At 34.2% G+C, this 13,591-nt stretch overlaps 1 protein-coding gene across 3 annotated transcripts in view; it reads left to right on the forward strand.

The window, feature by feature from the left end:
• SLC7A11 (solute carrier family 7 member 11) overlaps positions 1-13,591 on the forward strand; it is a 76,475-nt gene that overhangs the window by 25,747 nt on the left and 37,137 nt on the right. For all 3 annotated transcript variants that reach the window (XM_044268082.1, XM_044268083.1, XM_044268081.1), the window contains exon 6: positions 3,270-3,314. In XM_044268082.1, coding sequence (XP_044124017.1) covers positions 3,270-3,314 — 45 coding nt within the window. The remainder of the gene's footprint in view (positions 1-3,269; positions 3,315-13,591) is intronic.

The raw sequence follows: 13,591 nt of genomic DNA on the forward strand, positions 1-13,591 counted from the left end.
CCCATTGCTTAAGCCTTATAACAAACACATGAAATCCCTCAGAGTGCATATCCCAGACATAAGTATTGATTGTTGCTTGCCTTCCTGGTATAACCATAGCCTCTATCTTTAGAAAACGTACTTTCTAGTCATTAAAAAATACTCTTGATTGCTAACTTGTTAGATCACCTTACTCCTCCTGTTCTGTCAGCTATTCAAATATTTCTACTTAAGACATAGTCCTTAAAATATCAGATGCCTTAACCTTGTTAAAAGATAAACTGAAGCCTATTAAAATGTTTAAGAGTTTATTTGAGCAAAAGTTGGTTTGAATCAGGCAGCATTTCATCTAGCAGATAGAAAGGAGTTCTGAGGAACTGTACAAAATGAGAATTTTATAGGCAGGAGGGAGCAGGAACAAAGAAGTTTGTGTAGCCAAGAAAGCAGGTTGGTTTTTGCAAGGTTATTTTCATGTAAGCAATGGCGGGGATCTGTCAGGCAGATTACCTAACTAGTACCAATCAAGTGATTCCTGATTGGTTTAAAATTCCTTTACTGGGAGAGCAGAAACTGTAATTGTCTTGGTTTGGTGCTGCAGGGCTAAGCATAAGCACTCCATTTTGGACTTATTGTCTAGTTTTTGACAACCATGAACGTCAACTTCCTAGTTGTGAATTTAGATGGTTTTTATAAAAAATGAGATAAAACAGATTTTCTATTTCTTATTTTAAATTATGAGATACTTTAAATATATTTAAGTCTGTTGGGCTAATATTCTAGCCATTTGGTTTTAGGTAGAAGAAAATTCATACTTACAGACCCAACCTTCTGTGTACATATATAATGGCTGTTTTACCTTCTGCAGAATGGTAAGAGAACAGAAGAATGTTTTAAAAATATGACTTTTTTATTTTGTGGAAATGGCCTAAACCTATCAAATGAAGAGGTAGAAATGTGTTTGTCTTTATATGTTTAGCTTTCCCAGTATGAGCCCTTGGTTTTCCCATTTTCATAATTCAGTCATCTATGAATGCTTATTTGAGGATGGAATCTGCCTCAACTGTACATCTTGGAACCTTGAAAAAGAACTATATGTTGGCTAACTGAAAATAGTAATAATAACAATAAAGAACTCTAAAGGCTTCAGAGAATCTCCAGCCATCCCTTTTGACTGGAAAAATAAGGGTGAAAGGTGGTAGACATTTTCTGGGTGGGACAAGTAGAGTCACAAAGTGAAAGAAAGTAATCTGAATTTCTCTAGGGTCATAACTTTAGGGTAATAGTTGTAATCTTATGAAACTTGAAAGTGAAATATTGTACGTCTAGAATACCTTTTGTCATATAAGGGGCCCATAAAAGTCTTCAGAACTTGGCAGAAGTGTCCAAAACTTTTTGTTCTTTACTTATCCACTAATAATGTAACGACTAACAATGTGTCAAAAACAACTTCATAATCTTGTGACTTGAGGTTATTTGGATGAGCATATACCAGAAAACAGTGCATGGAAAGGAAAAAGTGCACCTTGAGAATCTAATATCTTTGATACCATTGTCGGTTCCTACTTGCCTTTTGTGCTTATATATCGCCAACTCCCTAAAACTGAGAAATGCTATTGTGTTGTAATACTTCTCTTGCCCTACAAGCTTTGACTGACTTGCCAACACCACTAAAACCTGGATTCCTGGAAGCCAAAGGCCATTTGGTACTTAAATTCTGTTCTTACTGCTTCTGCCACACTTTGCACTGCAAAATATTGTACCTTGTTGCTCCTACCCCTGTGCTCATGCAGTGTACTGAGTCTCGACCGTTCTTACACCACTTCACCGGGGCTAGATGTTAGGCATCTTTGGAGAATCCACTAGGGTGATGCTTTCTCTAGAAAACCTTCCCAAGTTGCCAGTCTGGGTTAGGCCTTGTCCCTGGTTCCCATTGTGCCCTTGCTCATCCAGCACTGATGCCTGCGCTGTGTCCCACTATTCTATAGGCTACTCTATAAACTGTGAGCTCCTTGAGGAGAAATACTGTGGATACCCAACTTTGTCTTCCACTGAAACATAATAATCTCCTATATTGCTGGGAGTGCAAAAATGGGGAAAAAAAATAGCTTGGTAGTAAACATACATCTACCCCGTAACCCAGTGATTGTATTCTGAGTATATGTTGAAGAGAAATGATTGCATGGTCCCCCCAAAACATGTACAGGCATATTTATGGTATCTATTTATAATAGCTCTAAGTTGGAAGTAATCCAAAACCATCAACAGTAGAATGGATGGTGTAATAAAATGTGCAATGTCAATAAAAATGATGAATTATTGCTACATAAAACAGCGTGGATAAGACTCCCAAAGAAAAGTCCAGAAAAAAAGCCAGACACACACAAGTAATTATTGTGTAGTAGTAATACAAGCAAATGTTTAGTCTACTTTTTTTTTTTAAAGATTGTATTTATTTATTCAACAGAGAGAGAGAGAGAGCACAAGTAGGCAGAGAGGCAGGCAGAGGGAGAGGGAGAAGCAGACTAAACAGGGAGCCTGATGGGGGACTCGATCTCAGGACCCTGGGATCATGACTTGAGCTGAAGGCAGACACTTAACTGACTGAGCCACCCAGGTGCCCCAATATTAGTCTGTTGTGATGAAAGAAGTAAAACTAATTAAAGGTGATAAAAGGGGGCACCTGGGTGGCTCAGTGGGTTAAAGCCTCTGACTTTGGCTCGGGTCGTGATCCCAGGGTCCTGGGATCAAGCCCCATGTTGGGCTCTCTGCTCCGCAGGGAGCCTGCTTCCTCCCCGGTCTCTCTCTGCCTGTCTCTCTGCCTACTTGTGATTTCTCTCTCTCTGTCAAATAAATAAAATCCTTATTTAAAAAAAAAATAAAAATAAATAAAGGTGATAAAAGTCAAAATAATGGTTGCCTTGACAACAGAATGGTATTGGCTAGAAAGGGCCAGGGTTCTAGGACTGTTTCATCTCTTGATCCTTTTGTTGGTTCTATAAGTGTATAAATATGTGAAGATTCATCAAGTTGTAGATTAAGATTTGTGCACTTTACTGTTCATGTAATACCTCTATAAAAATGTTAAAAAATAAAAAACAACTCCATACATATGGCTTAATAGAAAAATGATTTGTGGGAGCTTTGATTGTTGGATATTTTTATCTTATAATAAATATTGGTTTTTAAATGTTTAATAATTCTGAATTGGAAGGTTCATGTTTAAAATTTGACACTTTGGGTTATAATTGTAAAATATATTGATGATTGATAATTCATTTATATCTTTTTAGGTTTTATCTCAATTTTGTTACTGAAGAAGTGGAAAATCCTGAAAAGTAAGTGACCATATTTACTCTGAAATATTTATGAGGAATAAAATGTAAGTTTAGACAGTTGAAAAAACAGAGCTAAAGAATGTCCTCAGTGTGGGCTATTTAACTTTATCATTTTCCTCCTCCTCATCATCATTTTCTTAGGTAGATAAATTTTATTTGACTGCGTTATAAATGAGATATAAAATACTGTATTGTATATTCCACATTCAAAACTAAATTATCTGATAACCTGAATGTATAAAATAATAAAGTTATATTTTAGGTAATCCATCTCATAAAAGCTTGCATACAACTTAACATGGACTTTCAGTTGCCCACAAATGTTCCATGAGACGTGAAGTCTAAAAATTATTTTTAATAATTCATGTGAATTTTTTCATAACTGTTCAATTAAAGAGAATAATGCAATTAATGAATAGCTGGTTATTTGAAAGCCGCAAAGTAAGTGCAGAATACTGTAAGAACTTGTAAATTTTTGTAGCTGGATGATTGTTTTTACTTTTTGTTTGTAGGTAATACTTTTGATGATGAGGTAATTTAATGATGATTTATATATTGCTCCTAAATTGAATTATTTTTTAACTCAGAACTTAGATAAGTGAATTTTGTGAATTTGTATAAAAACATTTGACTCTATACAGGAAAGCAACATAATTTATGGGCAGAAGAGGGAAATTTTAAGAAGTGCCGCATAAGATATGGACTGAATTATAAAGTAATTTAACTCATCTGGCATTCATTAAACATCTACCATGTTTCAACCATTGTGCTAGGATCTTCTTACCTGATGAATAAGACTTGTGTTTATGATTTCATGGTCTAGTCAGTTAGTCGAATGTGAAAACAAATGAAAGTAACATCATATGATGCCATAATAGATTTTTAACTTAGTTTGACAGAGTCAAGGGGTAAATACTTAACTCTGTCTAAGGAGATGTGCTTATTATGTAGAGTATCAAATGAGGAACAGGTGCTTTTTGGTTAGAAAAGAGTGAGGAAGGGTGAGAGAGAGAGAAAGAAAGAAAAAGGGAGAAAGACATTCAAGAAATAAAACATGTACAAAGATGAGTCAGTGTGAAATTGCCCAAGTTTCAGAGAATAAATTCAAGTGTTCCCAGTTCACATTAAGGTAGATAAAGAAATTTTGGCACTAAGTATATCAGGAGGGAGATGGTAAGCTGGTTAGATCAGGCCACGTACCAGGGTTGTCAGAATTTTGAACTTGCAAACCAGCAATTGAGGTTAAAATGATGTTTCATACTATCTGATTCAACTGTTATGCAAATCAATATGTAATTTATACATGTGAAAAAGTTATTTTATTGAGAAACATGAGAAATTTATGACAGTACTTTCATATTTATAATTGGGATTGTAGTAGAGAACACACATTTACCAGGAACTAGTTTCTTTTAGCATTGCTTTGAAATAATAAGTCAGTTGATGACTCTAAATCTATTGATTATGGAGATAAGTAGGCTGTCCCATTTTTACTGTTTTTGAGAATAGTGTGTAAGTGGTAACACAGAGAACACACTACTCATACTAGATTTTATATATGTATATGTAAAATATGCATCGAGTTTTCATTTTATAAAAGAGATTACTATGGTTTATGTCTTTTAAGTCTAAAGATTCTTTAAAGATCCCAGTTACTAAAATCTAGTATCAGAGAATATTTCTTGGGGGGAAAAAATGGCAAGTTGTAGATTTGTGGATGGGACCTATAGTGTGCTATTTGCTATATGGTACATCAGTGGCATAGATATAGTTCAGATTTTCTTGTAATGATATTTAACCAGTTTTGTTTTTTTTTTTAAGGATTTTATTTATTTATTTGACAGACAGAGATCACAAGCAGGCAGAGAGGCAGCCAGAGAGAGAAGGGGAAGCAGGCTCCCCCTGAGCAGAGAGCCCCATGCGGGGCTCCATCCCAGGACCCTGGGATCATGACCTGAGTGGAAGGCAGAGGTTTTAACCCACTGAGCCACCCAGGCACCCCGATATTTAACAGTTTAAGTCCAGTTTTACTTGCTGTACATATAATAGTATTGTATATATTAAACATATTTTAAAATTATTTATGTAATGATTACCTTGATCTGAATTTCTGATGCATTCTACTGGAAAAGTATGCCATTCAAGGATTTCTCTCTCTCTCTCTCTCTCTTTTTCTTAATTTAAGGGTCTTAGTTTCACATATTGATGATGTCTCTGATTCACTATGTACAACTACTAGAGAACAGTTTCTTATTGATTCAGTGTTTTGCCATTGTTGTTGCAAAGAAGTTTCCTCATCTCAAAAAAGTGAGAATAATTACAACACTTACCTCATTGGGTTATGGTAATGAGTTAATGTGTACAAAGTACCTAGATTAGTCACGGTACTTTTTAACCTCTACATAATTGGTGGTTGTTACTGTAATTATATTCTGATTTTAAGAACAACATAAAGTATTACTCATATAAGAGTATTTCCTTGGGGGGCACCTGGGTGGCTCAGTGGGTTAAAGCCTCTGCCTTCGGCTCAGGTCATGATCTCAGGGTCCTGGGATCGAGCCCCGCATTGGGCTCTCTGCTCAGCAGGGATCCTGCTTCCCCCTCTCTCTGTCTCCCTCTCTGCCTGCTTGTGATCTCTGTCTGTAAAATGAATAAATAAAATCTTAAAAAAAAAAAAAAGAGTATTTCCTTGGTTACAATATCCTAAGCAATTCTCCTTCTTCAGTATTTTTGAAGGAAATATAAAAATTATTTCATACCATATTGAAGCCTCCCATACACTTTCAGGACTGAAATTGAATATGCATTTTATGATCTCTCCTCTTGTGTACAGATTTTGTTTAATTTTTTTATATTTAGAGAAAAATGCATTTTTAAAGGAATAAATAAGATATGAGTGTCATAATAATTTAAAAGTAATTATCAAAGCTGATTTAGACTGATTATCAGTGGTTATGCCAGATGAAATATTTTCATTTTCTGGAAATCATGATTCTGCAAATGTCATGAAATATTTCTGGAACACTTTTAATTTGATATTTTAAGGTCTTAAACTAAGGAACTTCTCAGGATAGATTAAGTAAGAATCTATGGAATTTTAGGTCAAGATAATTAGTAATTGCTAAGACTTATGCAGAAAAAAGAAACCTCTGGTACTTTTTGTTCTGCTATCCTAGGTACTTGAGTATTCAATTTTTGCCCAAAAGATTCTGTGTAAAACTTAGCTAATATGTTTATTTTCTCAAAATAAGAATGTGAGAAATACACAAAATCCCCTTAATGGGAAGCAAAGATTAAATTTGTACTGTGTACTTATCAACCAAAGAAATTCAGGGTTTTAAGCAACTTATTCAGTGTCTTAATTTTAAAAGTAACATTTCCCTATAACGTTGACAATCAGTCCAGGTCTTTAAAAACTAAATCTTATTTTTTAGACACAAGGAAAAATTTGGGAAATATTTATGGTTGAACATAGAGAACAGATGGTAAAATTATGTGAACCTCGTCCAGATGTGTAATTTGTATTATTTTGTGCGTAGATACAGCTCCAAAATATCTTTAGTTACAAGGGAGAATAATTATAATTCCACCTCCTTTGTGATATGCCAAGATAAATGTGTTTGCCAATCAGTCACGAGTGCATGTGTCCAGGTGTGCTGCAACGTGTAACTTTCTGGCAGCTGGTGAAATGTATCATCCCTGAACATACAACACCTTTTACTCTCCTCCTCCAACTAGGCAATACAATATTGCTAAAGTTGTGACCTAATAGGAAAAGTGATCATTAATTTATATCACTGAATATAACAATGTGATTTTAAATATACAGAATGTAGAATAAGTTTCCATGATTACAAATGACTACCCTTTACATATAATTTAATTTCAGTGGAAATCTTTCAGATTACCTAAAGCCACTCCATGGAGTAATTCCAGAACCGCTATTACAAGCATGACTTATAGAACAGTTCCCTAAGTGTTAGAACAAGTGAGAGATAAACTGGGGGATTAATAGAATCAAAATAACTAGCTCATGACTTCTTTCTTGTATTATGTCTCACTTTCTCTTTAAAGCTTGTAAAGCACTAATCTTAAAAATTGGGGCAAAATTCCTACTAAATGTTTACATTTATAAGGCTATAAATATTCCCAATGTCTTTTTATAATGTTTTCTTCTCTAAGAGTAGTTTTGGGTCAATGAAAGTAGCAATTCTTTAAGAGGCATTTAACATATTTATGTAAAATGACAGTAATTATCATGGAAATTTTTGTAACAATTTGTAATTATCTATAACATGGTGGCTGACTTCATAAGAGTAAAAATAGTATTTTGAGGAGCAAGTATGTTCAAAGCTTGGACCAGGAAGGTGATAGTATCCCAAAGAATATCTGAATTTTGAAATTTCCCCCATCAAATGAAATGCCCAGTAGTAGTAAGGATGGCTAATGTGTACCTCTGTTTTTAAAGAGTAAAGTGTTTTTCTTTGTAAATATAATGAGTTTTGCCTTATGATATTACTTGCATGGCTACTGTGCAATCTATCATTGTTCCCAAAGTTACACAGTGCAAAGAACATATCATTGAGATGTATAATGTTTGTAATCCTGCTCTTTGATTGATCAATCATGTCTTGTGTTGATGAAAGCCAAGAAATGAATTGCTTTACTTTGACCTTGGGGGTCTGAGATTAGTCGGTTTGTCTATTAGACTTGTGCCAGTGTTCTTCTCACTTCATTTATTCCCTCTGTCTTCAAGAGTTGGAAACAGTCGACTTGGTGGAAGTCAGTAAAACTTGATATCATCAGTCATTTTTAAAGAACAGGCTATCAACATGGTCTGAATAATCAACTTTAATAGAAGGTTTAAATAATCAGAGTGTCATGTTTAATTAATACTTTGCCTGCTTCCAATTTATATTAATTGATGCCTGAAAGTCATCACACCTTGTACCAATGAGAACTTAGAAGAAGAGAAACTTGGCTTGGGGAAGATGTCCAAAGACCTTTATTTAGGGCAGTGTGATTAATCAGACTGGATCATAAAGGGTCCATAATCATGTTATTTGCATTCAATTCAGATATAGCCATTTTAAATTCTTAGTATATGTGTTTCTATCCTTATTGATTTGTATTAAGTCAGTGTAAAGTCATTTCTTAATAACAGTATACTGTTTTATAAGGCCTATTGTTTATAGGAAAGGTAAAACTGTTAAACTGATTAAAGACACAGCAAAACAAACCAATCTAAAAATCTTACCCAAATGCACTATAGCTAGGTTGCAGGACAGAACATTAAAGGCTGATTTGAGGTTTTTGTTTTTGTTTTTTGCATTTTCTCATTTTAGGGATTCAGTTTTCTATGAGAGACAAATCTTCATCTTTATATACATTGTAGCTTTCTACCTTAACAGTTGCTAGAAAATAGCATATAATGTTTTAACTATATATGTGTGGATTACAGAAGTATTATGTGTTGTGATTTTTTAAAATTATAAAACAATGTTATCTGCATTCTTAGAATATTTCTAAAGTTTATTTTACAAATACTCAAGTGATATATGTTCTTAAGGAATGTAAACTAATTTTCACAGAAAATTAGCTCACTGCAAATAAATGCATATAGAAAAATCTGAATTATTAAACAGAATTAATTTGTAAAAGTATTTGCTGACTGTATTTCTTAAAAGTGATGTCTCCTAATTGAGTTAATTTATAAACATTTTTTAAAGATTAGAGAGTGCATGAGCAGGGGGAAGTGGGAGAAGCACGGTTCCCGCTGAGCAGAAAGCCCAATGTGGGACTTGATCCTAGGGTCCTGAGATCATGACCCAATCTGAAAGCAGATACCCAACCAAATGAGTGACCCAGGTGCTCCTAAATTGAATTTATACTCAAGTTACAAAGATTTCTTTGGCAAAATGAGGTATCTCTTTATTAATAACAATAAGGAATTTTTAGAAGTATCTTAATATGTGACAATGGTTCTCTTCAATTATTGAAATAATTGATGTCTAAATTAAAATAATTATATTTTGTGCATTTCTTCTGGAAATATGTTTTAAAATTTGGCATATCCATTTTTAAGTATGTTTCAAAATACATATATAATTACACTGGTTGAGCCTCTGATGTCACAGAGAGGAGATGGTTCTATGTTCAGAGAACAAGGTCACTAAATTACTCTTCCTGCCTTTGCTTAGTCTAAAAATTTGTCAGTGATGGAACATGTGGTTGATGAAACCTAGGATCAAAATTCTTGCATTTCTCAGCTTCACATATGCATAAAAATACATTTGGCTAAAAAATAGTTTGTTCATATAAAGCTGAAGTGTCAAATAAGTAGTGCAGAAATTATAGGATTATATTATAATATTTTATCAAGCAGTAATTAAGGAAAACAGATATTAGTCCTTCAAGTGCTTTGTGGAAGCCTTTTAGTTGTTTAGTTTTGTTTTTTGTTGTTGTTTTCTTTTGGATTTGAAGGATGATCCCATTATGTGGCAAAAATTTGAAGGTCAGTGCTTTTGACGGTTTTACATCCTTTCATATGACTTGTTTCTAAATTTTAATTTTAATTTTATTGAAGTTTATATTTTGAGTTTAGAATCATGAACTAATGTTTTAGGTGAAGTAATAGTGGCTGATTTAAATTTACCCTATGTTTCTGTTTCCTTTAGTTATTCATAAAATAAGAGACCAGAAATGGTATAATGAGTAGAATAATGAAGTTTCAGAATTAGGAGGGCTCCTGGACACTATGTAATCTAGCTTTCCACTAGAGGCATGAACCTCCTCTATAATATCTTTATACAGCTGTAACTTATATAAAGTAAAATGAGAAACTGGCTATCCTTCCGTAAACTGGGCTACCAATATTTTTTGCTTTGACATGTTGATTAGCAACCTGTTCATTTCTGTGACCATTTTAAGCTTTGATAAATTGTAGGCTGGGTGGCACAGAGAGGGTAGGGCAGATGTTTTGACTGTAATAGGTACAACCCGAAGGAAAAATTAAATGACACACATCAGAGGTTACAGAGTTAGAATCCTTTTATCTGAAAGGAAATACGTTTTACAATCAGAAGTAAATGTCAGTCATTAGATTGTCTCCTGCTTTTGAGTTCACAGTTTAGTGATTCCCTTATCCATATTCTCATTTATGCAAATAAACTACTTTTCTCTGTGCCTGGATTTGAATGTTAATGATTGTACCCAAAAAGTAGTGCACAAATATGTTTTACATACTGGGTTATACTTGGTGAACAATTTCTTTAGACCACTAATAGCTAGTGTGTGGGCTGCTGCTGGCATTCATTCAAATTCAGTGTTGTGTCAGATTCTCTCAAAAGTAGAATAATAGCCCATGTTGTTCTTTTATGCACAGAGCCAAGATGTATCCAGGCCATTATATTTACACTGGTCATGCACTGGCATAATTTTGATAATTTTGTTCTAGTCATAATCAAACATTGACTCAGCTTATCGATCTACTCAGGAAAATGAGTAACTTTTGAATTTGTATGGGCACAAGCTAAAACTGTATTACCAATGTAAACAACTAAAATGAAGCAAATGAAGTTGAGACTTCCCAGTGAAGAAAGATTTCCTTCAGTTTTATGAACTGTGAAAATATTTACTTACTGGGTCTTTGAAAATAGCACTAGTTTAGAAAATCAAAATGCTAAGACCGTCTCTTCTTAACTAGTTATTTGACCTTGGGCAGGCCTCTAAGTTGCCTCCAAATCTTTGTTTGCCAGTTTTAAATAGAGGGTGTTAATCCCCATATTAGAGTTCTCATGGGGTTGCGAGGATAAAATATATGAAATTCAAAAATGTTAATGAGCTTGACAAGTAATATGCAAACGCCATCTGCAACCCAAACCTATATTCTTGAAAGATTAGAATATTTTATAACTTTTGAAAAAAGTTAGAGGATTAGCATAATTGTTTTATGAACAGGGGTGCCTTTTCTACACAAATGACCTATTAATCAGCTTGAAAAGTTGTTCTGCATCATCAGCAAAGTACCCAATTATTAGTAGTTAAAAGGTTCAAAAGATGATGAGAACTGCTTTTTATTTAGTAGTCTCTAATCTCCCTTAGGTGGCAATATGCTCACACATCATAATCAGGATAAATTTCTTGGCAGATCTTTTTTTTCCTTCTAAACCAAATATTTGTGTGCCCACAACCAACTGTCACCAGCATACTGTGGGCTGATGGTGCTGATATAATGGATGGACTGTTTGTACTTCCACTGCAGTCACTTATTTTTAGGTTCAGTGCCTTACCAAGAAACTCCTTTATGAAACCTGACAAACAAGGGTTGATCTGAGTGACTGGTGTCATGTATTTAAATTTTTATTCTTATTTCCAGAAAAGAAGTTATAGAGTTGGTATAAGACAGGAGGACACAAGTGTTAGTTTACCCCGCCCCATGTTTTTTTTTTTTCTTTAATGGATTTTCGTCTAACTGAAAATGGATAGCCTTTATTAAAAATATAAATAGTATTTTTTATCTGAGTAATAGATGGATTACAAAGTAGCACTTCAGATTATTTTCAGTAATATGATGTATATTGTTTCATTCTTTTTTTTTTTTTAACAGGAGGCCCAAACTCATTACCCCAAAATCAAGAGTCAGATGCTCTATCCACTGAACCAGTCAGGTGCCCCTATTTCCATTCTTCAGTTGAGAAAATTAAAGTGAAGTGAAGTAATTTTTCACAGTTGTGTAATTAGTGAGAAGATTAGGATTATAATCCATGGTTAATATAGTGCATGGACTGTTTGGCTTTATAGCTCGTACTCTTTACAGCATGCCCGCTGGTGTCTTTAAGAGGCAAAGCAGAAGTGACTCATGTGTGTACAAGGTGTTGTAATGGCTAAGAAAGTAACTTTGCTGTAGAAGAGGAAGTTGGAAGAGAAGTAGGATTTACAAAGGCAGAATAGAGAAGTAAAGCCATTTCAGTTGGGGATGGGAATACACAAATCCATAGTTTTAAGGAATAATGTGTAGACTTCTCTAAGTTTAGCAAAAGATTGTAAAAAAGAGTGTAGAAGGCAAAATGGTAGTAAGATGTGGATGCTGATATGGGGTGAGCCTCCATTGTAAGAGTTTTAGATGATCCAGTAGCCAATGGGATGGGGTGAGTGGGGGTATGTTGTAAGTTTGGGGTATATACGAAATGTTGTTTAGGGAAGATGAAACTGTGGGTAGTTTCAGTGGATTTTCTTTTTGCAACATATGTACAGTTTAAAGAGAGTTAAAATCCACAAAGTCACATTTCAGTCTTATTTTATAAATTTATTTTCAATAAAAGCAAATATTTTTGAAAAGTTAATTGCCTTCTGTACATGAACATTACTATAGTCAGACATGGTGACAAATAATGTGCCAGAAAATTCTAGCAAATAGCATCATAATGACCACATTGTCCCAGCTCAAATATATGAACCAAACTGCTTAGAGAAAATGAACGAGTCAGCATGATGTTTACATACTCTCTTAAAAAATAGATTGGTCCTTTTTTTTTTTTTAATGAAAAAAAAAATGGGATCATTTTTTCTCTATGCCAGAAGAGCAAATGAGATCAAGTTAAATGAGAAGAAAGTTCATTTTAAGATAAAATTATATTCAAAAGTATTGAAACAAGATAATTTGTTTAGGCATTGGAAATTGCAAAAGAGTGATCAAAGAAATGATCATTTAGCCATGGTTCTTTAGATACTCAGGTGGGAAAATGAGGGAGACCATTGCTTAAGCTTGCTTCTAATTCTATAATATTTTGGTTCTATTTTTATATTGTGAGTATATGGGAGCCAATGTGGGGAATCATGTACTACCCTACAGGTCTATGTTACCAGAGAGAGGTGTCGGATGCTAGGAAGGTAAAGGAAATCCTTACTTAAAATTTAAGGCCAAATAGAATCCTCAGCCAAAGTTTGGAAATATTTCAAATAAGATGTGTCAAAGCTCTGGCTTTCAAACATTTAGTATTTGAGGAAAGGGTAGGTTAAGGAGGAGAAGGAAATAGCAATGCCAGTACAGGGAAAGATTTGGGCTGGAAAGCAACTGGCACTACCAAGCACAGTGAGATTCACATTGGTGTTATGGAAAGAGCACTGTACCTGGAGTCAAGTGACTAAGGTTCTACTTCCAGTTCTGGAGAGACATAATTTTGTGACCACAGCTCTGTTCTTTATCCTCTCTGGGCCTCTGATTTCTCAGCTGTGGAAATGGAAAGGTAGAGTATCAAATTCTGAGTTTCCTTCCA

This window comes from Neovison vison, chromosome 11 (assembly GCF_020171115.1).
Source record: "Neovison vison isolate M4711 chromosome 11, ASM_NN_V1, whole genome shotgun sequence".
Classification (NCBI taxonomy): Eukaryota; Metazoa; Chordata; class Mammalia; order Carnivora; family Mustelidae; genus Neogale; species Neogale vison.